Source organism: Crocodylus siamensis, chromosome 3 (assembly GCF_052110815.1).
Source record: "Crocodylus siamensis isolate JL-2025a chromosome 3, ASM5211081v1, whole genome shotgun sequence".
NCBI classification, from domain to species: Eukaryota; Metazoa; Chordata; order Crocodylia; family Crocodylidae; genus Crocodylus; species Crocodylus siamensis.
In genome coordinates this window covers 182,661,553-182,688,949 of record NC_143397.1, presented here as the reverse complement: position 1 = coordinate 182,688,949, position 27,397 = coordinate 182,661,553, and the positions used below count along the sequence as shown (strand labels likewise).

Here is a 27,397-nt window from a genome sequence, read left to right as displayed (position 1 = left end):
GTTATCTGTGAATTAACACTTTTAATCAAAATAATTCTACAAAATGCTGTTGGGGATTTGGAGAAACAAGTGTAAATGATTTTTTAACAGATAGCGCAATATAAACAAAAGTTGTAGACTACATAATATATCAGATCAGCCAAATGATTTATTTTTCAAAGAATGATGTTACTGTCGTTCATTGACTTGTTAAGTGTTGTTCTGGAATGGTGAACTTCAGATCTCAATGCAAAGGGTCTTTATCTAATCAGATCTCACTAAAGGATGATATGTCATACGATGATCATAATTTATTCATCCTCTCCTCTTTATCCTTTTTTTTTCCAGGATGGAGTAGGTGTAGATGAGAAGTTATCTTTACGGCGGGTAGCCGTGGTTGAAGATTTCTTTGACATTATCTATTCCATGCATGTGGAAACAGGGCCCAATGGAGAACAAATCAGAAAGCATGCTGGACAAAAGCGAACTTATAAAGCAGTAAGTACAAACAGACAGACCATCATTGCGTGTTCTCTTGTAAGAATAATAATTATTTGGATGTAGCTGTATGATTTGTTTTTCATGGTTGGACTAGAACTATTATACTCCAATACTTTCAGCTTAATTTCTGAGGTCTCTCAATGTATAAGTACCTAAAAACAGAAAGAATAAAATATTTTAGGGTACAATTTTCTGATGGTGTAATTAGAATCAGCTCTATTGAATGCAATGGAATTCTGCCCACCTGTACCAGCAGAAAATTTAGCCTTTATATTACTATTTGATTGTTTATAAAAATGAAGCTCCAAGCTAATTGTATTTTTGAAAATCATTATTAGATCATATTGCACATATTTTTCCAGTTTAGAAAAACTATCAAGATACTAGAACTTAGGCTGGCTTAATAAACTGCTGTACTGCAGTAGATGTCTGAAATCTCCACTATATTTTATTTAACAGTGTGAAAACTTACACCTTCCTAAAATCATAGCTGAAAAGCAGTAGATTTAGTGGCAAATCTGTTGATGGGCCAGCTGTCATGCCCAAATGACCTGGGTTCCAAGAAAAATAGGTCTGTCTAAATTCCTGAATAATGCTTTATAGTTTGGACTAGACTCTTTTGGCCAACCTCTGACTTAAAATAATTGTAAATCAATATTTAATGGAGAAATATATTTCTGCAAAGACAAAATTTTCTTAAAGAGAACTAATAAAATGTTTAGTGCCATTTCCTTTGATCACTGAAATGTACAGCCATGTTTGTGTACTAGTGACCTTCCTCCCACAAATGGCCCCACTGTCTTTACTCATGTGATACAGTCAACCAAGTTTTTGGCACATGAATATACTGCATTAGAGCAGCAGCATTCAGTAGTTTCCCTTCAGTTAAGGGCTGAACATTGCTCTCCTTTTCTGGAACCACTTTGCCATCTGTTTACAGCTGTAGTAAACTGAAACTTTGCACACCTGTTAGCCCAGATGTAATTAAAAAAAAACCCAATAAAAAGTCAGTTGAGTCATTGTCCGCAAAGGGTCAGCAAAAAATAAAAACTCAACGTTTCAGATACCTATATGTGAAATCAAGCTATTGAATATAAAAAATGACTAATTTTGTATAATGATCTTTTAGCTTTAAGTGAAATCTTGCAGATGCACACCTCACTTTATTTTATAACACATTACTTCTTGTTAAAATATTTTCTTTTTAGACTGTTTTAGATAGTATGGTATATGCAAGATCTGTGCAACATTTTTGTAACTTGACAACAGCAATACTATTTTTACAACTTGACCTTGGTAATATTGAGGACTTGCAAAATATAGGTATATGGGAATACAGTTTTAGTCATCGTGACAGACTATATCAAATTTTGTAGTGTTCTTCCTATGAGAACAAACAGTAACTGTCTAAATTAATTTTCATGTGTCACTACAGCAAGTTCTGTAGCTTGGTCTTCAGTACTAAAAGGCATTACTAAAAAGTAGTCTTATTTGAATTCTCCACTAGCTAGTTTTACTAACTAGAGTGATTAGTTGTAAAGAACAGATACTTGCCTCATTAATTTAAAAAATACTTCATTTAGAAGGATAATACACAAGTATATTGAATGTTATTGCCTATAAATAAAGTACTTTATGGAATAATCCTGAAAATATTTACCAAGTATAATATTTACCACCATTTCCTGACCAACAGATGTCAGCTGGATTGGTCATTTACGTGTTATGAACAGCATAGAAAAGCAGTTAATGTGGTGATGAGAACATTTTGTGTAGATTAACTTGTTCAGGAGTTTCATTTGATGTTTACTTTTATTATGTTGGTGACATGAGTTTATTACCTACTTATCAACTGATGCTGCAGCAGTCCAAGTGCAAGTGTAATTACCAACATTTGAAATACGTGTGCATTAGTTTTATTTATAAAATGCATCCAACTACATGTCACTTACATGTCCCAAGGAAAAAATAATTGTATGAAAAAAAAGGAAAAACTTCAGAGCAAACACATATCAACTCTTGCCACTCTACTCTTAGCTGGGAACTTGATTACATGGAAGAGGCCCAGATTTTGCTGGACTAACCGGGGAAGCAAATTTCAGTGTCCTAGACTCACAACTCAGAACCTTTTGTCCCAAGATGGTTAAATCTAGGGTCTATTGGTTTGAGCAACTCAGCTGACTTTTGTTGCTGTAGTGTGTCCCAGGCAACTGGTTTAAATCGTTTAAAACTCTTTACAAAATGAAGCTAGTTCTATAGCTGGTCCAGTACTAGTTGAATCAAAATGGTGAAGAATTATTTTCCATGAGTAAGTATTTATTAAAGAGTTTGGGCGAACTGTTTTCAGAGGAGAGGTAGTTCACGAACTGCACAGAAACTATTTTGTGGTTGGTTATTCAAAAGTTATGCCGTGCTATTAGATGTATGGCACTGCTTCTGCTTCCTGTCAGGATGACTGAAATTTTTTGAGGAAGGAGTGATTAAGAGAAAAATCTGAAAGCCAACTTCTGCTACTTTGTTAGTGTAAATTAATTAATTTGGCGAGGGTAGGGTGTGGAGGGGGGAAATTCAAAAATACTTCCAGAAATTCTAGCAACTCTTTGCATACTTGTAAATAATGAATAGTATGACTCCCACATATAGCAGCAAGTAGTCTATTTGCTTATACAATTCCATGTTTGTGTTTTAATTATTCAATCAGCTGTAGTCAAAAGTATGAATAGTGTCCGAGTCTGATTAGAATAGTAATGATATTGTCAAAGACATAGTAACTTCACATAACTATGGTTTGTATTTAGGTGGTAAGGCAAGTCTATAAGAAAAATATGAATCTTCTCCCATTCTCTGATCTGAACCGAGTCTAGGACTTCTTCAGTTTTGAAAGAGGGCTCTCTATTTCCCCTCATTTTTTTCCAGATGCTAACATGGTAGTGTGGAAGTCTATCATGCTGAAAGCATGCCCAGTAGTTCATGCTGGCTTATTTTGTAAATTAAGCATCCCTATTATTCTTTACAGGACTTTATTTTAAGTTGCAAACCTTTTTGGAAGTGAATGGGCATGTGCATCTTCATGTGTATTGATGCGCCTTTTTTAATGTGCGTTAAATCCAGTACCTCCAATATGAAGTACTAAATTAATGATGAAGTACTAAATTAATGTGCATTGGGCTGTGCTAATGCACAATAGTGCATTTGCATGCTTTCTTAGTGATGCTTAATGCTCAGTAGACTATTTTACTGTGCATTAGCATAACATCATGGTTTCTTATGTAACACTTTAATGCACACTAAAATAGTGTACTGCACATTACAACACACGTGTAAAAATGCTCAATGACATTTTCACAATTAATTTATGGAGGACTTGGCATAACACTGCTGCCCAGGAAGACAACTGTTATTTGGGAGCTCTAGTATTTTGGAGTGAGCCATTGTAAAATTTCATCAGCTGAAAAGAATATGCCAAAAGAAACAGCAGGATCCCTCAATACAGATTCTGTAAATTGCTTCTGAAAACACCTATACTACAAGTGCAGTTTTACAGTAAAGTCACATTCTTCTACCTCTACTTGCAGTACCTTCTACTGATCGTACAAATCGTTGTATCTAAGAATTTTCACGCTACGGCACAGCACATTAACTAAAAAATAAGAGCAAGTTTCCAGTATCAATTAATAACATGGAGAAGAAGTGGAATACACTGGAACTGGTTGACAGTATGCAGCACTCAGTATTCCTCCCTGAACACCTGGAGGCTCCAAAAGGTATTCTCCTGCCCTGAGGAAGAGTTCTTTCTGGAGCATTGGTTGTGGTACAGACAAGCCCATTATAGGTACAGACATCAACGCCTGAAAGAAATCTTGCAATGGCAAAATGGGAAAAAAGGTTGATGGAAAAGCTCAAGAGAACAGGGTTTTTTTTCAAGATATGTTAAAATAGTTTGTTATAACAACAAACAACATAACAACTTTAAGCAGTAAACAACGCTTTTACTGAAACACCATTTCACTGCTGAAGGAGTAAGAAATTAAATGAAGGCCTGCCTGATTTAAATACAAGAAGTTTGGTTGTTGGTTGTTTTCTTTTCCCTGAGAAAGCAATGTAGGGAAACACGTGATAGTCTCCTCAGACTGTAGATTGTTTGAAAGTTTGATTAGGAAACTAGACTCAAGTCCATTTACGCCACTCCCAGGAAACAGGACACACTGCTTGGTTCTTGTGCAGACAGGTGACCCTTGAACCTTCTTCTTGAACCTGACTAAACCAGACTAAAATTAATCCATGGTGTAACTGCATTGAGTTCAATGGCCTGTAAACATTGGTGGTTACTTTTGCTTGTCTTCTCATTTCTTCCCTCTCTCGCTCTTTCCCCCTGCTTTACAGCAAAGGTAAAAAAATGTAAATTTAGTCTTATTACTGAGTTTACTCAGGAAACTCAGTAGTCTTAGTCTTATTACTTGTTAGTAACAATTGTTAGATTAGAACTCAGGAGATTTGCTAACATTAGCTTAGTACCTCCCAAACTGAAATAAAGTATTGGTAAATTTAGGGCCTCAGATGGTGTTTTGCAGAAGTCTTAATATCTTTATTTTACATTTTTGTATATACATTGACATTATCCAGGAACCAGGAGCAGAGTGGTAATTTTTCAGGTTAAAATACAATAAAATCTAACTAACTTTTATGGTTTTTGGAATTAATATGGTTTCTTGTGGCCTATCCAGATCATTGGTCCGCTTTATGTCACCTGGTGATTCTTTGTGAGAACGCTCAAAAGGGAACAAGGAATTTTAAAGAGGAAAAGAAACTTCATTGGTCTAAATATGCCTGTCCTGCTTCAGTTCCTTTATTCCTTTTTCATTCCTGATTTTTATATTCAGTTCTTAGGGGTTTGGGGCTATCAATGATTTAAAAAGAACATAAGACCAGTTCTTTCCATAAAATCATTCTTTAGAAGTAATATTCATAGTATTTAGCACTTATATTCAGATGCATATTAAGCTGTCTTGGATCCAGGCCCAATAGTGTGTGGGGTTCAGAGAGTCATACACATTGTAATTTTGTTGCTAGCAGCATTCACTTCATTCTTGTTGGTTTCTACATTTTTAGAGAAGATAGTGTGTAGTTATAGCAAGACTGTGAATGTAAGTAAAGCTTCTGAGTGAGCCATGTTGCTTGGAAAAGGCCAGAATGCAGCATGGACTTACAGGGATGACCTAGGATTTGTGGTATTCAGACCTGTTATCCCTCAGGATTCTCTTCCCTGTTGCATCACTGTATTTCCCTTTCTCCTGACAAGAAAAAGCAGTGGACTTCTCTAGATCAGTGTTGTTCAAACTGTGGCAGGTGGGTGACTTCGATGGTATGTGAGAGGAAGGAGTAGGGCAACAGAAAGGAAAAGTGAAATATAAATGGAGGATTGGGGTGGGGGACAGAACAAATGAAGCACAACTCCATAATAATGTGTCATAGGTTGTTGAAGAGATGATAGTGTTATTTTAGTTGTATAAAGTGTTACTGTGTTATCCATAACACCAAATCATAGGTATAAACAGCCATATGGCAAAGTTAGATGGTTGGTTGCCCCTTCTGGCAATACAAAGATGTTTGAAAGCCAGTGTGATCAGATACCTGAGTATTTCTCTAGTGTCAAACAGATCGCTCACTGGGCCTGGGCTGTTCCCTGACATGGAGAGCATGTCAGGGATACGGATGGAGGACAAAGGGTAGTGCAATCCCCACACAACGTAACCGCCCTTTGTGATCCATTGCAAGCCAAAACAAGTCAGGCACAATGCTTTACATTGTACCAGGATCTAAAATGGCCTTGAGTAGTCTTCAAAATCAAAAGCACATTTGCCTTCTCCGAGGTTTAATGCTGAGCACAGTTAAGACACACTTGAGGAGTGAGCCTTACATTTTGAAGCACTTTTCCTTGTGTTTTCCCACACAAATTAGCTCTTAACTTAGCTCTTTTTCCTTTTACTTTGGTTTTCATGTAACTTACAATAATACAGGAGATAACTTACAATAACTGAAGTGTGACATAGGGGACCTTGCTGTGTATGGTTGTCAGAGCAAAAGCTAAAAGAGAACAAGACAATCACAGGGGATTTAGTACCAGCTTAATCAAAACAATATGGAGGTGTTGTAGGTGCTGAGCCCTTTATGGACAGTTAGGCTCAGCCCTGCCTGTGAGGGACCAGTTACTCCACAGCTGGTTCTGATTACATGGGGATCAGTTATCAGACTCAGGTGGGAAGGAGATGGCTGGTTGCCCTGGTTGGAAAGCTCAGCTGAAGGAGAGTAGTTGTCATGGAACCATAGAAAATCATAATCATAGAAGATGAGGGTTGGAAGGGACCTCAGGAGGTCATCTAGTCCAACCCCCTGCTCAAAGCAGGACCAACCCCGGGTAGGTCATCCCAGCCAGAGCTTTGTCCAGGCAGGTTTTGAAACCCGCCAAGGATGGAGCTTCTACCACCTCTCTGGGTAACCTGTCCCTTGTGACTGGGGTAGGAACTGGTGTAGCAAGGGGTAGTAGGCTTTAAAGAGGGACATCTAGAGTTGGACTGGCAATAAGTATCCGGCTGTGGAGATCTGGACCTGGGTAAGGAATGCAGGGAGAGAGTGTGTTTTGGGAATTGCCAGTGTTCTGTAAGAGAAAAGATCAAAAGGATAATTGAAGACGTGTGTCTCCTTTGGAGCTTTTTTTCTTGCCAGTCCTAGGTAGGGTATGGATAAATGCCTAAAGATGTAGTTGGTCACAAGAGGCTGATAAGCAAAGGGACTATATCTCACCAGAAAGTGGAAGACAAGTTAGAACCTTAAGACTGTTGTCAGGCAGATGGAGGATTCTTCATCTGGAGCTCTATTATAACTTAAGTCATCACTACATCATGACCAGACCCTGTTGCCACAGAAGAATGGGGAAGAAACTGAGTCTAGTGAGCAGTGCCATATCAGGTCACAAGGGGCTGCTACAGAAAGTGACTCTATAATACACCTGTATGCTGTTTTCTCTAACTCTCTATTCAAACTATTCTCTCATTCTACCAATGTAAATTCAAAATTTCCCTATTGAAGTCAGTGAGCTGGGTAAGTCAGTGTCTAAGTTAGACTAAATTCTTCAGGCAGGTATAAAACTGTGTGGTTAACATTTACACAACCGCAATTACAAGTGCAACTATAAGTAATCATTAAAACAGAAATATTTTGTGCTCCCAAAAAGCACATCTTTTTATTTTCTTTGAAAAAATAATCTGCGAACAAAGAGTTCTGGAGTTTGTTTTCCTGCTGTGGTTAGAAAACGTTTCCCACAGGGTCAGATACAGTGCTAATTTAAGTCACCTTATAGTGCCAGACAAATTGACTAGTTGAGATTGGTCAATTCTTTGACACAGTCCAGTCTTGAATGCCCTAACTTGTAGAAATAAAACTGCATCAAGCTACAGCTTCACTCCTTTTCTTTCTGACTAGGTTGACTATCAAATATATCCTGATGATGTCTTCCTACGTTAACCATAAAGCAGTTTATGGTGGTGGAGCTAGAAAATTCAATGATAAAGTTTCACTTAATGTTATATCCTTTCTGACTTGTACCCGTCTATTTAAAATAGGGGTCAATGAGAAACATGGCAGGTAGCTGACATGTTTAACATTTCATATCATTGTGGCTTGTCCAGAGATCTTGATGGCTAATGACATTATAAACCCTGTATGCTTCAGTGTTTTACCTGAGTTTGTTGATGCCGTAATCCATGCCTGCTGTAGGTTTATGCTGTAGGGTTTACATACAGCATGACAGCATGTACAAATATTCATTTGGTGGTAGAAAATGCTACTAGAAATGATTCCAGGAGAGAGAGCAGTACAAGTGTTTAATTTGCAACTGCCCCATCTCCTATGGTTCTTGTACTTTCCCAAGACTGGGATGATTCTGGTCTAGGCAAAGTGTGTGCTGCTCCAGTCCTCCCATTCCTGGGGGGACTGGAGTATCAGGCAAAGCCCCCCAGCAGGCTTCTCATACCAGGGACTCCAGAATGAGAAGTGGGTAGCAGGCTTGAGGTGCCATTCCCCCCATCTCGCTCCTGGTGCCTGGGAGCTGAGTAGACAGAACAACCCTGGTGTGTGGAAGGCTGGCAGGGAGAAGCTGGTAGCTACTCCTTTTCTCCTCTCTTGGTTCATGGGAGGGGCAGGAACAGCTCCCCCTGTACCTTCTCCATTTTGGGATGAGGCCAGTTTGTGGAAGGCACAGGAGCCTTTGCTGTTCCTGGTCCCTGGGAGGAGTTAAGCCATGAGTTAGCATACAAGTGGTTATTTTCCTGGGAGAAACTCTAATTGGGTACAGAGAGAAGAAGGGTAGGCTTGTAGTGTGTGTGTGTGTGTGTGTGTGTGTGTGTGTGATATATATATTATGCACATACTATCTTCTCTCTCTCTCTCTCTCTCTTTTCCTATACATGAGTTGTTAATGTTGTTGCCATTCAAGGGAAAGTTATTAGGATGAAATTCTCTGATCATGTAGGTGGCACAGGTGGAATAGAGGTCAAACATGCTAATATTGGTTATAGGAGCAATACATGGGGATGTAGCAGTTCACCCAATTGGCACAACAATAGTTTTGTCATTTGAGTAGTTTATTTTGCCCTTCATCTTCCCTCCCACCCTCTCAGGTAAGCGTACAGTGAAACATCTATGCTAGCTTAAGAGAAATAAGATCATGCAAACATCTTGTTCAATTCCTTGTTGGTATCCTACCTATTGTCCTCAGGGAACTGGTACTTGAAGCTACCATATTCCTATGTGGCACTGCTTCACTAGCTAGTACGGAGGTAGAACAGAATAATTGTATCTTGTTCTTGGTTCAGGACAAGGACTGCAATTGTGCCCTGACTTTGCAAAGGTCTCAAAGTATAGAAAGGCTCCTTGCGCCTTCCTTCACACAAGCATGCAGGGCCAACCGGTGTGATAGCTCCCCTGCAAGTCTGTGTGTATTTGCTAGTCTTATTTTGGCCTCTTGCCCAGGAAGAGGATAGCACACCTTGACTTCCACCACTGATTTACACATTGGTCATCAAGTGATTTGGTTCAGTTACCCATTTGATGGTGCGGTGCCTAGAACTATATTATTACTTTTTTTTCCCTCCTTCTATTTTGTGCTTATCTGATCATTTAAAAATGAAATGTAATACCATTATTTTTTTTTAAAACATCTCTCTCATGTGACACACACATTCTCTATGGTGTTAATGCCTTAGGGGAAGGTTAATAAGTTCAATTGCAAAATCTCACTTCTTTAATCGCACTTGTCCATCCTCTTCAGCCTTATGTATTCTAAAAATCTGCCTTTTACTTTAGAGCTCATTTGTTGTCCAAATAATTTATCTAGAAAAACTAAGTCAAAATCCAATAAACATTAAAGGCAGATCACAATGGAAATTATCTTCACTTTTCTTGGTTATGCTGGTGAGGCAAAAAAGCCTCAAGAGGAGCTTAATCTATTTCCCATAGAAATCTATCTGGTTTCTTAAGTTGTCCCTGAATCCTAAAATCACATCTCTTCAAGTTAGTAGGACTAATACCAGCTTGCACCAGTTCCTGTAGGTCAGTACAAAGATTCACTGGTTTTTAATTTTAAGGGCACCTAAGCTTCATTTCTGCTACTTTTGTAAGTAATGCAGATTTGCAGGAGCATGAGAATGAGATCATTAAGTGTCTTATCTTAAACTCATTGAAGCTAATGGGAATAATTTCATTAACCACAATAGGTTTGGATTCAGCCTTTTCACAACAGGTGTTATGTTTTTTGTACTGCTAGGAAGTATTTTGACTCTTTTCCTGTTCCTTTTAGGGAATAAAAAACTCCATGAAATTGTGTTGGCAGTGTTCACTTTCTGTTCTCGATGTCTGTTTTCTTGTGGGGTGAATAAAGGGAGGATGTAAATTTCTCCTTTGTATTTGCATACATTTCCAGTGTAAAATGTAAGTGTTTCTCTGTGCATGTTTGTAAAATCTATGTATGGTACTGCAACTCTGCTAGTACGTGCTTATTATTTTTTGTGTTGGAAACACTAGATACTGTATACATATAAGGTTATGGGGTTTTTCCATTGGTAATAGGAGACGTACAATAAAAACCTAGCAAAAAAAATATTTTTAGAGCAGCATATGTGAAGCAATGTATAGTTTCTTATAATTAGTTGGTAAAGCAGTCCAAATATCCTTCCCTGTGTTGTGACACTAGGAGAGACACATCCAACACAGTAAATAGGCAATTACTGTTTATCTCCTATGATTTGTAAGGGCATTTGTGTGATCCATTTGCTGTACATTGTGCCAAAGAGAGATTCATCTGCATTATCAGTGTAAGAATACAAACAATACAATACCTCTTATCTCAATCTACTTTTCAGCCTGTTTTATTCTTGTGTAAAAAGTGTTTGTGTGGAAATGCATTAAAGCAACTTTTTGTTGGGGTCCAAATGAACAACCTGTACATGGGCAAATCCCAAAACACAATGGAGAGCAGGATTGTTTCTTCTTAGTACTAACTTATGGGGGATGTGCAATCTGCTGTGAGCCAGTGTGTCTCAGGATTGGAAATCACTCTGTGCCTAATGACTTGGAGGATCTTGTATACACCCCTTTCTGTAGTCTGCTAGCTCTACACGCACCTAAAAAGAAGTGGGTAGGGAGATGGCCCCTGTCTGCTTACTTGTTTCTTCCACTTTGTAATGACTAGTACTGCTGCTCAAGCTTGTCTGTGTAGTCTTTGTGTCCACTGAAAGACCTGTAACTCTACTTTGTCTGTGCAAGTAGGTGGAGAGGCTCTTGTGACTTTCACTCTATGCATGGGCCAGTGAACTGTTTGGTGCTGAGCTGGCATGCCTCCATAGAGAGAGGCAGGATTCATAGCTGCTAGAGTCAGAAGGGACCTCAAAGGATCATGAAGTCTGGCTCCCTGCCAGTGGCAGGAAAAGGTGCTGGGGTCACGTGACGCCAGCCAGGTACTTGTCCAGTATCCTCTTGAAAACCCCAAGGTAAGGGAGAGCACCACCTCCCTTGGAAGCCCGTTCCAGATTCTGGCAACCCTAACGGTGAAGAATTTTTTTCTGATATCCAACCTAAATCTACTGTCCACCAGCTTGTGGCCATTGTTTTTGGTTATTCCAAGGGGTGCTCTGGTAAACAGAGTATCTCCTATTCCCTGCTGCACCCCCCTGGTAAATTTGTATACTGCCACAGGATCTCCCCTCAGCCTTCTCTTGTGCAGGCTGAAAAGGTCCAGGTCCCTCAGTCTTTCCTCATAAGGCCTTCCCTGCAGGCCTCTAACCATACAAGTGGCCCTCTGGACTCTCTCAAGGTTGTCCACACCCTTCTTGAATTACGGTGCCCAGAATTAGATGGTATGACACTGGCTAATTCTTGCAGCACCCTTGGGTGGAGCTCATCCAGTCCCGCTGATTTAAACACATCCAGCCCCTCCAAGTGTCTCTTTACTAGGTCTTCACTGATAGTTGGTGGGCTGGTGTTTCTCCTGCTTCTGTCCCAATGAATTTGGGAGATTTGTCTAGATCCAAGTTCAAGAATATAGAGGCAAAAAACTCATTGAAGAGCTCTGCTTTTTCCCTCCTATCTGTCACCAGCTGCCCTTGTTTATCCTGTAGGGGTCCTATGCTGCCCTGGGCCTTCTTTTTGTTCCCTATGTACCTGAAAAAGGACCTTTTCTTGTCCTCAATTTTTGTTGCTAGGCTGAGTTCTAATGCTGATTTGGCCTTCCTAACTGATTCCCTGCAAGTGTAAGCCAAGGAGGTATACTCCTCCTTGGTAGCTACCCTCTGCCTCCACAGCCTATATGCCCCTTTTTTTGCACTTAGGCTTTTGTAGATTTCCCTGCTTAGCCAGGAGAGCCCTTTTGCCCCCTTTTCTACACAGTGGGATTGCCTCTTTCTGTGCCCAAAGGATCACTTCCTTGAGGAATGGCCACCCTTCCTGGACCCCCATTTTGTCAATGCTCTTGAGCTTTAATGCCCCACTAACTACTCTCCTAAGCACCCTGAAGTCAGCCTTTTTGAAGTGTAGCACTTCTGCCCTGCTGATTACTTTTCCCACCCATTGCCAAATAGTGAATTCGGTCGATGGATGGTCACTGTCCCCCAGGTTGCCTTGTAACCGGCAGATCCCCCACCAGGTCGTCCCCCAGAGCCAGCACCAAGTCCAGCAAGGTGTTCCCCCTAGTGGAATTGTATACCTCCTGCATCAGGTGGAGGTCTTGTATGCAGGTTAAGAACCTATGTGAACAATTAGTTCTGGCTGACTGATCCTCACAGCAGATGTAAAGATAGTTTAGATCACCCATAACAACCATATTTCTTGACTTCTGAGAGCTGCCTGGCGAATTCTAGATCTACCTCATCCTCCTGGTGTGGTGGTCTGTAGTAGACCCCCACTACCAAGTCTCTTTCCCCTCACCCCCCTTGTATCCTAACCCACAGTACCTCAGTTTGGCCCTCCTCTGATCGCATCTTAATTATAGAAGATGTATATTGCTCCTCAACACAGAGAGAAACACCCCCTCCTTTTTTCCCCACTCTATCCCATCTGTGCAACCTATAACTTTCATTGCTTACCGCCCAATTGTGAGAAGGGTCCCATTGGGTTTCGGTCAACCCAACCAGATCAAAGTTGTTGTTTGCATGCAAGAGTGCAAGTTCCTCCTGCTTGTTCCCCATGCTCCTAGCATTAGTGTAGATACATTTAAGCCCCCCAGTGAGTGCCCTTGGTATCCCCTTGTCCTGATGTCTGTCAGACCCCTTAGTGCTTACCTGGGCTGATCCATCACATGGTTTGAGATTCTCTGAATGTAGATTCTCGTTGTCCACTGCATCCCTGTCCCCCAATGAACCTAGTTTAAAGATAGGTTGTGATGAGCCTGCACAGATGGACTTTGCAGCTCTTCAGGCATTGGGGATAATTGAGATAATTCCCTCAATGGTGGGTAGACATGGAGAGGCAGGGTGACACACTAGCTAGCAGAGATGACCGTAGCAGGGTGTGGCGGGGACAAAGCAGCCTGTGTGGGGCCCAGACATGGCAGGGGGGAGTGAGTGAGTAAGACTTTGTCACTGAAAATAATTGACTGAATTCTTTCACTTACCTTTTCTACCTACCACATTAAGCCAGTATTACTTCTGTAGCAACAAAGCTAAGTATGGTTACATCCTCATATTTATTTCTGTACTTGCAGAATCTCTTAGTGTGTGAGTCTCCCTCTGCTGTTCCTCTCATTCCATGCTTGTGTAAGAGAAGTTGTTTTTGAGCACAGGGAGAGATTAAAGGGCTCTCCTTGGCACTGTTGCTAAGTATAAAAACTGAAGTCAGTGAGAGTACTTGCAGAAGTGATTGCAAGACTGACTTCTTTCAGATATATTGGAATATAGAAAAATATTACTTTATTAAGTAAAATCACAGATCAAATCTTGCTGTCCTGACTCCCAGTCTAATAGGACTCATTCATAGATTCATTAATTGTAAGGCTGGAAGGGACCCTGGAAGGTCATTGGGTCCAGCCTCCTGCACCAAACAGGAAAGACAGGTGGAGTCAGGTGACCCCAGCAAGGTGACTGTCCAGTCTCCTCTTAAAGATTTCCAGGATAGGCAATTGCATCACCTCTGGAGGGACCTTATCCACAGTCCGGACACCCTAGTTGTGAAGTACTTTTTCCCAATGTCAAGCCTGAAACGGTTTTCCAGGAGTTTGTGACCATTACTCCTAGTTTTCCTCTCGGCTGCCCTGGTGAACAGTTGTTCACCGAGCCCTTGATGTATGTCTCTGATGTAGTGGTAAGCTGCTACCAAGTCCCCTCTCAGCCCCCTTTTTTTCAGACTGAAGAGTCCCAGATCCCTCAGCCTTTCCTCATATAGTTTGCGATGCAAGTCTCTGATCATACGGGTGGCTCTTCTCTGGACTCTCTCAAGCTTTACTACATCCTTGTTAAAGTGTAGCACCCAGAACTGGACGCAGTACTCCAGCTGCGGTCTCGCCATTTTCCCAGTTAAAGTTAACTTACAGTCCCCCAGCATCAGAGGATGCTTTGCAGTCCTGAACTGTTCTGTCTGCTTCAGCAGAGCAGGGTCTGCCCTGCCTTTCTGCTCACTAGCCAGAGCACTAGTACTCCTCTGGCTGGCTGAGGAGAGGGTGGGAGGGAAAAACCCACTTCTCTGGTGCACTGGATCTTCAGCCAGGTGCAGCCTGGTGCAGGGATGGGGCAGGGTGAGGAGAGTGTGGAGGTGGGGGGCTTGGCTTCACCCCCAGCCACACTCACCTCCTCAGTCTTCAGCCAGCAAAGGAGGGGACGGGACTCTAGCCACACTCCTGGCTCTCAGCCTTGTGGGGTGGTGGAGCCAAGCCATAGTGAAGTCTTTCCCTTCCATACCCTCCAGCCAGACCAGTGACTGAGGAGGGGGGCATGGCTACGGGACTCCAGCCCCACTGCTGGCTCTGGGTGGGAGGAGGAAAGTTCCCAGGTTGGGCTTTTTCTCCTCCCACTGTGCCAGGCTGCTTCCATCTGGGGGTCCAGTGCCAGGCCAGAGGGGTGGGTTTTTCTCCCCACCCCTTCCTCAGCCAGCCCAAAAGGTAAGGTGGGGGTGTAGCTGGGGGAATCGCCTGGTTTCCAGCCATCTGTAGTGGCCAGCATGTTGGGAGGCATGCTTTCAAGGCCTTCCAGCTACTGGTATGAGCTCCTGCAGGGGTCTGGCTGCCTTTTCTGTTTGCAGAGTAAAAGTCCATTCACTTGCTTATTGGTTCAATCTACACAGTTTAGAGAGACCTGCAAAGATTGAATTGATTCAGTCTTGGGCTTTTTGATTCTCTATACTTAGCCATTCTGTGAGAGAAACAAGCAGAATCTATCCCCACTCTTTCAATTTATTTTCCTCATTTTTGAAAGCAAAATATATAATTTTCTAAGTTGCTAGCTCTGGGAGAGGATATTGCTAGGCATGTCAAGCAGCATTGTGGTTAGCTCCTAGAAGACATATATTTTACCCTATAAAAATAAGTGCATACAGATATAGGAGCTATATCTTTAATTGATGGAATTTGGCATTGCTACTTTGATGCAGTGCCTGCTGAGTTATACTAATGACATGGACTGCAATTTCACCTCAAATTTGACTAATTTGAGCCAGTTCACAAGGTGAGAGAGAGTTAGTTAACATCTTTCAAAGGGATGTTAGCTAAGGATTTTAACCTGAATAAATGCATACCTACATATACCTACATACATATATAGATTTAGGGAAGGGTAATCTTGACTACATGCTGCACAGGGAAGTTGGAGAGTAAGAGCCATCCACTATGTGGACAAATCTAGTTGTGATTAGGTGATCTATAAAAATCCAGCTTCCTTATAGTCAGTGCAGCATACTTATCAAATCTGGCCTGAGCTCAGTTACTATCCATGAAGGATTTGTGTCTTGTCTGAGCAGAGTGGGAATTTGACAGAAATGCCTGATTAAAATAAATGGAGCATTCCTATCAAATCCAGGCCACTAATGAATCCATGGGTAAGCTCCATTAATTTCAATGCAGTTCTAAATCTTAAAATGTTATGAAAGAGAGGTGGCTGCATATATACATTTATTACTTTTCTGAATGTTAAGTTTCTAGATGATTTTAACTTAATCTTTTTTTAGATGTTTTAAAGTTTCAGTCTAACCAACATTTCTCCATTTTTGGTGTGTAGAAATGTGCAAAAAAGGATCTGAAAGAAGAAGCTCAAATGTAGCTTAAGTTAGTGTTTTTAGGTTGTTTTCCAAGAAGTTTACTCTGGGATGAAACAGTTTATGCCAAGTTTAATCTCAGAAGGGAATCTATTCTTTTTGTTATCATGCCCCTAAAACAGAATTTTACAAAGGAAACAATCACATTGTCTTAGTAATAGGATGATAAATGGAAGGTTACAGTCCAGGATGTAAATTATTTTTGACACACAAGTTCTTACTATTTCTTCCACGGAGGCTAAATTAACAGGTGAATCTAAGGGTCCTATCAACAAATAAATTACACCAACTTAAACTTGCATCCCTTTATTTACATGTTTACATCACTTATGAATTTGGGAAAGTATAACTCTCAAGATACTCAGGTACAGCTAAGGAAGCCATTCTTTCAGCTCTTCAGTAATGCACTTGAACCCTGCTGCAGGCTTCTGAGCAGCAGAATGCAAGTGGGTTTTTATCTACTCTGGTTAAGAAGTGAAGCATTTCTAATTTCAGCTGTGAGAATGCTCTTGCTGTCTCTTCAGGAGTTTCCTGCTTCAGAAATTGGGTCCTAAGCATTGCCTGAGATACTAACTGTATTTACTGATCTTCATGTTACCAATGGCACTCTAGCCTCCTCAGTGAAGGTTACCAAATATGTTCCCCATCAGACGCATCTACACGAGACTTTACTGCTCAGTACTGTAGTTTACTGCAGAGTAAGTGTGCATGTCTACACGTGCACGCGTTTACTGTCCAGTAAAAATTGCTACTCACAAGTAAATTTGCTACTTGCAAATGCAAGTAGCAATTTTTTTCACGAGTAGATACTGTGCAGTTAAATACATATAGCTGCCAATCAGGAGCAAATTTGCTTCCTATCAGCCCCAGCCTCAGGCCCTTAAAAGCCTGCAGGCACTCAGAGCCCTGCAGTACAAGCAAGCAGCCTGAGGCCACTCCAGGCCCGTGTCCCCTGCTCAAGCCACAGGCCAGCTACACCAGTGTGCCTGCACCCTGGCACCAGTGCCTGGCACTGTATTGCTTTGCAGCTGCAATGCCCGTGGTGTCCAGGCCTGTGAGCTGCTCCAGGCTCCTGCCAGGCCTATCAGGACCCAGACTCAGCTGCAGGCAGCTCCTGGCCACTGGGGCCAACTCCAGCTTCCTACAACCCACCCCCAGCAGCCTTCCCAGAACTTGCAGGTTCTGTGAGGTATTGCCTCACCATGTGGCTGCCAGTCCTGTGCTATGGCCCTGCGCTAGGCATTGCAGGCAGTTGCCCAGGCCCAGCAGCACAGGAACAGCTGTGCAGAGACCCAAAGAGCTGGTGCGGGAACCCTGATGGCTTCATTGCCCATGCCACACCCCACCATCCAGGGCCCCAACTGGTCACAGGAGGAGACTGGTGACCTCATGGCACTGGGAGCTGAGGTGGAGGTGCAGAAGCAGTTTATGCAGGGCTCCAGTGCCCATGTCTGTGAGGGTCTGTCAGGCCAGATGCAGGAGTGCAGGCACAACTAGTCAGTGTGGCAGTGCCGCATAAAGGTCAAAGCCTTGTGGGCACAGTGGGTTTCCATCACTGACCACAATCATTGGTCAGGGAGTGCCGGCAAGTCCATGCCCTTTATGCAGCATCTGGGACCTAGGCTGCAGCCGTGCTGTGTACTGCAGCCTGGGCAACCTGCCTGAGGCCCTGCCCTGGCCTGGCACGTGTGGTGATTTGTCACTGGTGGATGACCCTGCAGGACACCAGTAGCCCATCCCACCAAGCTGCCCATCTGCAGCCTCTACCAGCCTGGGCCAGCGCCTGCCTCAACAGCTCTGCAGCCTCAGCCCCAGCCACAAGGCATGGCCAGGCATGTCCATCACCAGCTGCCAGCAGTGCCAGCTTCTGCCCAGGGAGGACCCCTGGCCAGGCACCTGCACAACACAGCCTGTCATCCAGTGAGTCCACCCAGAGCCACATGACATCGCCACCAGCTGGGAATGACCGGAGTTGCTGGCCATACCAGCCCTGGCCATGGGGTAAGCTCTAGACTTGGGGGAGGGCTCTCCTTCCCTCAGCCCCAGCCCTTCCCCTGCTCAGGCCCTAGCCCCTTCCCTTGCCCCCTTGCTTCCCTCCTGGGCTGGCTACACTCCCTTGGCCCCTTCATTTCCCATCCCCAACCCACAGCATGCAGGGAGGTGGGAGACAGTGCAAAAGTTTGTTGAGCAGCCTGTGCCTCTGGAGCTAGGCAGGCATGGGCTTTTCACATGCTGAGGGATATGTCAATGCTGGTGGTGATGTCTTCCTCAGCTCTGGGGGGCAGGGATGTGTAATGGAGCCACAGATATCCCTCCAGGCATGGCAGAGGTTGCAGGGCAACCCAGGCTTCCCTCCACACCGTCAAAGCTCAGGGTCCCATGCCAGCTGTGCCCAGGCCACCATGGCGATCAGCAGTAACAGGGTGTAGTGGGTCAGGAACCCTTCAGTCTGTGCAACCAGCTCTTTGTGCAGTGCTGGGGACACACACAACAGGGGCATGCTTGGGGTGCACTGCTGCTGTGGGGGGGAGGCCCGGCCCTGGGGCAGCTCCCCAGAGAGACCCCCTGCAGGGAGGGTGAGGGCATGAGCAGCTCCTCTTTCCAGTCATCTGTGAACACTGCACCCTCCCCCAAGCCTGGGTGCGGTGAGATTGGTAGCAGCACAGGAGACTGGTAGGCCTGTAGGAGGGGACATGGGAGCAGCAGGGTCTGGAACCATGGCAGCAGATGCAGCCAGGATCCTGGCTGGTCCTGGCCTGGTAATAGGGCAGGGGGGCAGGCTGCTTGTGGCCAGCATCCGTGGCCCACTGGCAATGGGGGAGCAAGCAGGATGAGGGGCTCAGCTGGCAGCCTCCTGGGTCCAGGCCTATCCAGCTGACCTATCATGGTCCATGGGCACCTGTGCCAGATAGCATATGGGCCCCTGGTACAGAGCATCTTATTTCAGAAATGTTGCAAACTCTCAAAAACAGCTTCTTTCTCATGCCTCTGCAGGCCCTGCAGCTGCATGCAGGGGAGAGGCCACCTTTGGCAGCCAGGATGCAGCTTCAGAGTCGCCGCTGCCCACAGCCAGGGCCCTGCAAATTCACTGGCTCTGCTAGAGGAGGACCCAGGACATGATACTCCTTCTGGACTGGCTGATGACAACATCAGACAACTCTCTGGTGGAAGATGTTGCCTGGCAGAGCAGGTGGTGGGCGGAGGATGTGGCCTGCAAGAATGTGCGGGACCAGGCAGACTGGGAGTTCAGGGTGCAGCTCCTGGCCCGGGAGTGTGAGCATGTGTAGGCCCTGCAGAAGCAGAGTGCAGGCATGGGCAGGGCAGTGGAGGCCATGGAGTACAAGCGTCAAGTGCTGGAAACCATCCTGGCAGTTGCCTGTGCTGCCTGGCCCCAACCCTAGCCCCACCTGCCTTCTGGCAGCTGCCCACTGCCCAGCAGCAGGCCCCCCCCCATGGGCCTGGGCAAAAGTCCAGCGCTGCCTCCATGGGCCAGGAGCCTCTGCCCCAGCCCCTGCCCTGGGTCCCTTGCTGCCCAGCCACCCACCCTGGGCCCAGGCCTGTTGCTAACCCTGGCTCTATGTGGGCACAGAGTTGCCTGCAGTGGGAGAAGAACCACATGCCAGCCCTGTTAGTTTTGGACACTAGTTGCTGGAGGGGAAGATGCCTATGCCAGGGGGCTGCTGGCCACTGTTGCCCCAGGCGAGCCCCCCACCCACCTGACTCGCCATAGCATGTGCACACATAAGGCAGTGGCCAGAGGCCAGTGTGATGGCTGCCTGTCCCCAGGCTCTACCCGCTAGGCTCCCCCATCCCATGGCCACCCATGCTGGGTGGGCATGCACACAACCACATCACTTCACTCGTAAATAGTTTGCATGAGTAAGAGGGTGTTTTGTTGGTGGTGGAGGGGCTCCATTGTTGGAGAGGGAGGGAGGGGGAGGCATCTGTTTGTTGTGAGGGAATAAAATGTTTTTCTGAGAACTGGCTTCAGTTAGCGTGGTGCTGGGGGTGGGTGGTGGGGTAGGGGATATCTGGGCATCTGTCCAGGTAGGCTACAGTGGGGAGTGTGTAAGGAGGTGGTCGGGCAGTGCCTCTTTCACCCAGTAACCTGGCTCTTTTTGGTGGGTGTGCAGCTCACCGAGGTCCTTAGCAGTGGGGGCCCACTGGGGCCAGCAGGGCCACCACCATGGCCAGCAGGAGCCCAGGACACTGGATGTTGTTGTCAGGGGCAGGGGCTGGAGCAGCCATGGTACACGGAGGCAGAGGCTGGAGCAAGAGAGCTGCCATTTGCTGGCCCCAGCCTCTGCACGCTGCTCCTGGCCAGAAGAGCAGCTGAAAAGGCAGCACAGAGTGGAGTTGCCTTTAAAAAATGGCAACCAGCTGCTGTCAGGTGCACTGGAGCCTTGAGCTCCCCTTAGTGGTGGCAGGGGACCATTGCAGGAGCAGCAAATTTTCTTCCACCTCCCTGCATGTGTAGACAATTGCCCAGAAGCGTTTACTCATGAGCAGGGATCCTGGTTATCTCTGATGAATCACAAATTCTGTGACAAAAAATTGCAAATTCTCTGATTAAAACCCCTCAAATCCGTTATTAAAATTAAAAGCCCCCTGCAGTCTCCTTAGCTCTGCTGGTGCCCCTCACTCACCCACCAAAGCCATCCCAACCCTGCTGGTGCCCCTCATTGCCCCCACAACAGCTCCCTGCCCTACTCATGCCTCTTCCCCTACCCACAGCCCCTGCCCCCCATCCCTGCTGGAGGCCCCCCCCAGCTCCCAGTGCTATGGGGCCCCCCAAGTCTGCAGCTCCCTGCCCCCAACAGCAGGTAGCTGCAGCAGAAGCAGCATGGAGCTGGCTCCCCCACTGCTGCTGCCTGCTCAGGTGGGGGCAGGGCTGGCTCCCCCAGCCCTGCTGGTGCCCCCAGTCGTGACCCATAACACCCCCAGCCCCGCCAGAGGGGTCCCATGCTCCCTGCAAGCCACACTTACCTCAGCCTCCAGGAATGAAGCTAAGCTGAGCAGAGCTGTGGCTGACTGAGAGCCTCAGGCCCCACCCTTCTCCCTTTCCCTTCCCCTCTGGGCAGGGCTTGGGGTTTCCCACTCTGTTGGCAAACAGCTCTTGCAAGCTGAAGCTCAACCAGCCTGAAGAACTGTTTGTAAAAGCAGGGAATCCCCAGGTTTCTCTGCTAAAAGGAGAAATCTGCATTTTCTCTGATAAAAATTAGAAATCTATGGTTTTCTCTGTTTTTCCATGGGAAATGGAAAACCAGGATCCCTGCTAATGAGTAGTTTACTTGCAAGTAAAGTGATCCCAGATCAAATGCATGTGTAGATGTACATGTCAAGAATAAAGATGCATAGTTCTTTGTGAATTTAAGGTATGAAGAGGTGATTCTTCTGGAATGAGTGCCCAAGATATATTATTTCAAGTGCTCCAAGTTTCAGGTGAAGGGATACATTTAAGATTTTTGAGATGGTAAATTTAAAATTCCAGAGCTGTTAGCGGAAATAATTTATTTAAATAGTTACATTTATCATTGACTGTCTGAGAGTATTTTCAACAGTAGATGAAACTTACACAAAGGTAGAACATTAAGGGGACTACCTTGGTTACCTACCATTTCTAGCATCTTTTTGTTGACTCTGTGAAAAATTAAAATTAAATCTGTGTAGTATTAAAATTAAATAAATAATATAAGCACAGAAAGTTTTTGTGATAATAGTTATGAGAAGCATCAGTATTTTTTCAACACATTTTTGTAGTATATTTTAGGGGGTGGGGAATAGGATTTTTTCCCCTAAATAATGTCTCACTTGGATGTCTGTTACATACGAGTCTTTTTTGCTGAAAAGAAATTACAGAAACTATAAACAGACAACTAAGCTGCTTTTGAAATGAGTGGGTTTTCTCAGTTTTAGCTATTATTAGCCATTAGATGATAAGTAGCTAGATTAGAAAGATGTTTCTTGAAATGTTGCATAGTATGCAGTGCATGCTTCCATTATGCTTCCTGGCATTATAGGATAATATGCCTTATTCGGAAATATAACAATCAGCTCTGTTAAATCATGTTCAATCAGCTTATATAATAACACCTATATTTTGTTATTCATTTCAGATTTCAGAGACCTATGCCTTCCTACCGAGAGAAGCGGTGACACGGTTTCTAATGAGCTGCTCAGAGTGCCAGAAAAGAATGCATTTAAACCCAGATGGAGTGGATCATAAAGGTAGTTGTAGTGTCAAATAGTGGGATGTAAAGTAATTTTATTCCTGATACCCATTTACATTTTCCTAGTGTAAGTAAAGGTTCATAAAAATTTGGTAGACTGGAACAGTTCAACAGATCAGATCTTCTCATTCACTTAAGTTAGAAGGTAGTGAATCTTTAGTATTTCCTTAAAGGATGGAGTGTAGTGCCATACTCATTTCTAAAAGAAAGATGATTTTACCTGGATAAAATAATTTATTTTCTTATGGAAATGCTTGTATGTCCATATAACAATAAACGATGGATAGGGCACATCTGCTGTAGTCATTTAAGATAGCAGAGTTTATAATTTTTCATGCTTATGCTTGATTTACTTTCTTTTCATGGAAATGGCTATCTGTAAAGGCAATTGAAAATGCCAAAGTTGGAGCCAACTGAGAAACAGTTTGGCATTTGGCAGCAGATTATACTGAGGTAGCTTCCACAATTAACATATCATGCATAATAAATATTTTTATTACAGATAATGGAAAACCTCCGACTTTGGTGACTAGTATGATTGATTACAACATGCCAATTACTATGGCCTACATGAAGCACATGAAACTGCAGCTACTGAACTCACAACAAGATGAGGTAAAAATAAAATATTCAAAATCTATTTATAGTTCATTGCAGATTGTATTGTTCCATAGTGTGATTCCACAGAATTTAATGAATTAAACCAAGGAGGAATGTGACCCTCTGTTAACAGTTTTGAATACTGTCAATATAGCAAGATATCTCTTTAAAATGCTGTATGATATGATATAATAAATATCCTGTTCAAAACTTGTAGATCTTCTTATACCCTCTGGCTTTGGAACAGTACACTATTCCACACTGTTTTAATAGAGATCTTGGTTCAGATGTTGGGCATTGTACATCAACTGCTAGGGTCAATTTGGGATGGAAAGAATAAGGAGGCAACATGTGCCACCATGGATGAGTTCTGTGCTTAGCAGTGCACGAAAGTGTTCTTTCATTAGCTCCTGAAGTGAATGCCATTCAAATGCTGAGGTTACTAGTCATGATGCAGAACAGCAAAGGAATGTGTGTGGGAGCAGTAACAAAGTGATTGGGATCTTCAGGACAGAGGCCCTGATTGGACAGTTTATGGGGAAATAGAACCTCCAACTCTAATACGGCAAAGTACTAAACATGGACTTAAAATTAACTCCGTGATTAAATCGGTCCTCATCCAGTAAGAAATTCATGTATGCACCTATACATTTGCATTTGAATTTCTGTCAGAATTAATTAAATATAGAAAAGGAGACTCAGGCTGAGAACTGGACTTCATCTAAGGGAACTGGAAATAATCTGCTTTTTTAATTATTTCTTTTCTGTGATTCATGCAGATCTTTTTCAAATTTTGAGAAGTGCTTCATGAATTGGAGGGGAGCTGGCAAATTATTTGTAATAAACTCATTTTGTGAGAAATGTGTTCATTTATCATGCAAGCTGCCAAATAGTTAGGAGCCCGGCTGTGTGCCAACCAAAAGCAGTCCTGCATGCTGTGCCCTTCTGCCTGCCTGGAAGAAATAATCTGAATTTGATTCCTTATTTCTTTTTTTTTCCTTAAAAAGAAAAACCTTTAAAAACAACCCAAACAGCTGGTTTATGGCAAAGACCCTGATTGACTCTTGAGTTCTGTAAAGCCAGCCAGATTATTTTTCATAATAAGTAGATATGAACTATTGATGGAGATATATGAATTATTCAAAACCCCACAAAAGCAGGGAATTGTCAGTACTTTTCTAAAAATATCAGGGATCTCTTCTTTTGTAGAAGACATGTCTATCTCTTTTACACTTCTCCAGGAGCACTTGATGCAACTTCAGCTTGGTCTTCTGTTCCCAAAACTAGGCCTTCCTTGTGTCGGCTACCCCAAGTTGAGAAGCTGACTCTTGGCAAGCAGTGGGCCGGAGGCTTTATCTTTACAGTGAAGTTTAATGCTACGTTATTTTCCTTGCTCCTACAATTCTTTCTTCCTGCTACATGGGGCAAAACACTAATGTTGGAACACAGCCATCTGGTATAGTACATTCTTCTTCTATCATAGCTTAAGCATTTTAGTATTGTCCTTTCTGGCCTGATGACATGAATCAGGCCCCTTTCAGTGTACCATTTTTTCACTGAAATCAGGCAGCTGATGTGACAGTGGTAGTAGGAAGTAACAACTCCTGCCCTCCCCACACTTATAACTGAGAGCATTCCCACTTGAACTTGGCACACTCAGTCTTGCATTGTGACCTTTGGCTCATTGCAGTGATGCATAGTGTTGCAATTTTTAATGTCTTTCCATTGCATGATACGCACTTGCCAATAAGCACCATTGTTGCAAGTGAAGATCTCATGCTCTTTTTTAATTTTTATCTCTAGATATGTACTGTCATTGCAATGATATTAGTCTGGCACTAAGAACAAAATGGCAGTAGGAAGATAGCAGTGCAAAGTAGGAGTGTTTCTGATACATGTTTTCAAATTACTTTGTATGGTTTAAAAAAAATCCACCCTCTGATTTTACAGTAAGGCTCTGTTTCCAAGGTTGCACAAAGCATCTTTGTATTACAGTGGAGGGGAGGATCTGAGGTGAGAAGTAACTTAGTTACCACTGCTAGCGTGCCTAATAATTGAGAATATCTTGTTAGTAGTAATCAGTCACCTTGACCACTTCAGCCTAAGTCATACTGTTAAGCTGAAACCTTTGGAAGGGGTGGTGCAGAACTGTCATGGCCCAACAGAAAGACCCAGCTGCACAGGGAAATTTATTTCAATGCTGCAGCTGGCACAAGGGGACCATTAACCACCAGCTTCAGCCACTAGCAGCTGCATGCACACACATAGGGGTGCAATAGAGTGCACAATATTTATAGAGACAGTGGAAGCATTGCTCTTTAGGGGACCAGGAACAAGTGGAGGCATAACCACAAATATCCCTATGCCTGGTTATTCCCCAACTAGTCTGTACTGTATGGGCAGCCAAGGCTTCTGTAGTTTGCACTGGAAGACAAGACAGGTGTCAGTGAGGTACAAGCCAACTCCAGATTGTAGCCCTCCATGCCTGGAGAAGATGGAAGCTTTCCAATGGGTAGAGGTGGTATGTACACTGATTCAGCCTTTGAAAGAGAGCAGAATGCATTTTCCCTGTACAACGTTGGCTCTACTGGCTGGTGCTTTGGGGGGGGGGAGGAGTGGGGAGAGAGAGAGAGAGAGAAAGAGAGAGAGAGAAGTTCATGGGAAGGCTAGTGCTCTTGTGGACTCTAGCTTCCAGCATTTCTTACACTTTGTGTAAGCGCTATGAGGACATTGTTCATCACGTTATATCTGACTGTTTCCTATGTTAGATTGTATAACCCAAGTACCAGTTGGAGAAGCTTTCCCTTTTTCAATGTTTATGTTGTATAGAGTATTGCTTGGGGTAACGTGTTTTGTCATAAGCTGTTGTGCACGGGTACAGGAGGAGATTCTTGGCACTTTGATTCCACTCTTAAAACATATTGGTATTAATGGTAGCTATGCCCAGTTCAGGGATTCTTCCAAAAGAGTGGAGCTTGCTCAGGGGCCAGCTGTTCACAGAGAAAAGAGACTAACTATATTCATTTCCATCCAGATGGGTATGCTATAAACATATTGATATCAAATTCTGGCATTAGCTATATATTTCTAGATCACTTCTAGTTAATGAGTACAAAAATAAAGTACTGTAACTGGCAGGCAATTGACTATTGTAGAAAGACCTAATAAGTATAATTCATATTCCAAATAAAGAACTTATTTTTTTCTTTGGTGAATACAAATCATCAACTCAGTTATTCTTAAAGTCTCCTGTCTTTTGACAGGAAGGCCCTCAGCAAACTTCTGTTATACTCAGAAAAGTGACTGAAAAATATAATTTTGGCTTTCTGTTTCTCAGCAACTTCCAGATCAAAACTTGTGACCATAATATTAAACTTTAAGCAGGTGTTTGAAGTCATTGGCTAAGTACAGAGAGTCAAAAAGCCTGAGGCTGAATTGATTAAATCTTTGCAGGTTAGCCTAAACTGCAGATATTAAACTGAGAAGCAACTGGACAGACATTCACTTTTGATTCAGGAAATGCAGTCACATACTTGCAGTGGCTCAGACCAGAAGCTGGGAGGGGTGGGGGGTGGAGAGGGTGCTAGAGCATGGCTGTATGTAGCCAGCATGGGCTGTGCATTCACTTCCTCTTCCTGCTGTCCCCGAGGTCTCTAAGATGTGTAGTCCAGAATCACAGCAGCAGGACTCTACAGGGCTGCTCATCACCTCCTCTTCCTGCTTCCAGGTGCCTCTGGGATTTGTAATCCACAGTTGCAGCCAGCAGTATGTTTTTAGCAGTGTAGGGGAGCTCTGTACTCTGGGGAAGGGAAGTTTAACTCACCTCCCTGCCCCCAGCCAGGGTTTGCCTGGAGGAGGGCAGTCCCTGCCTAACCCCTCCCCCCAAGAGACCTTTCTAAGACACCTCAGCCCAGCCCAGGGCTGTCAAGCATGCTGAGATGCTGGAGGACTGTGATTTAACTTAGACTAGGAAGGGGTCTGGAACAGAAGTTTCATAAACTGGTTTGATCCAAATCAGTTAAGTCTGATACTACATTTGACCAGGTTTATCTTAAACCAGTTTCAGCCATTTTGAAACTGGGTTATGTGCACTGAAGTTATGTTCTGTTACGGGTTTAAACCAGTTTCTGATCACTTAAACCAGTTTATGTGTAACTTCTGTCCCTAATCATTGACATCAATGGGACTACTAAAATGAGTCAACTTAAGCAGGTGAATGAATGTTTGCTTGGCTGGGGCCTAGATCTTCTGTCTGCAACAATAAAATGAGCATCAGAAATTGAAATTGGATTTTTGGCTAA

At 43.5% G+C, this 27,397-nt stretch overlaps 1 protein-coding gene across 3 annotated transcripts in view; it reads left to right on the top strand.

Moving 5' to 3' along the window:
• NOL4 (nucleolar protein 4) overlaps positions 1 to 27,397 on the top strand; it is a 291,097-nt gene that overhangs the window by 54,163 nt on the left and 209,537 nt on the right. For all 3 annotated transcript variants that reach the window (XM_090039912.1, XM_090039913.1, XM_090039914.1), the window contains 3 exons: positions 328 to 477; positions 22,383 to 22,494; positions 22,999 to 23,111. In XM_090039912.1, coding sequence (XP_089896038.1) covers positions 328 to 477; positions 22,383 to 22,494; positions 22,999 to 23,111 — 375 coding nt within the window. The remainder of the gene's footprint in view (positions 1 to 327; positions 478 to 22,382; positions 22,495 to 22,998; positions 23,112 to 27,397) is intronic.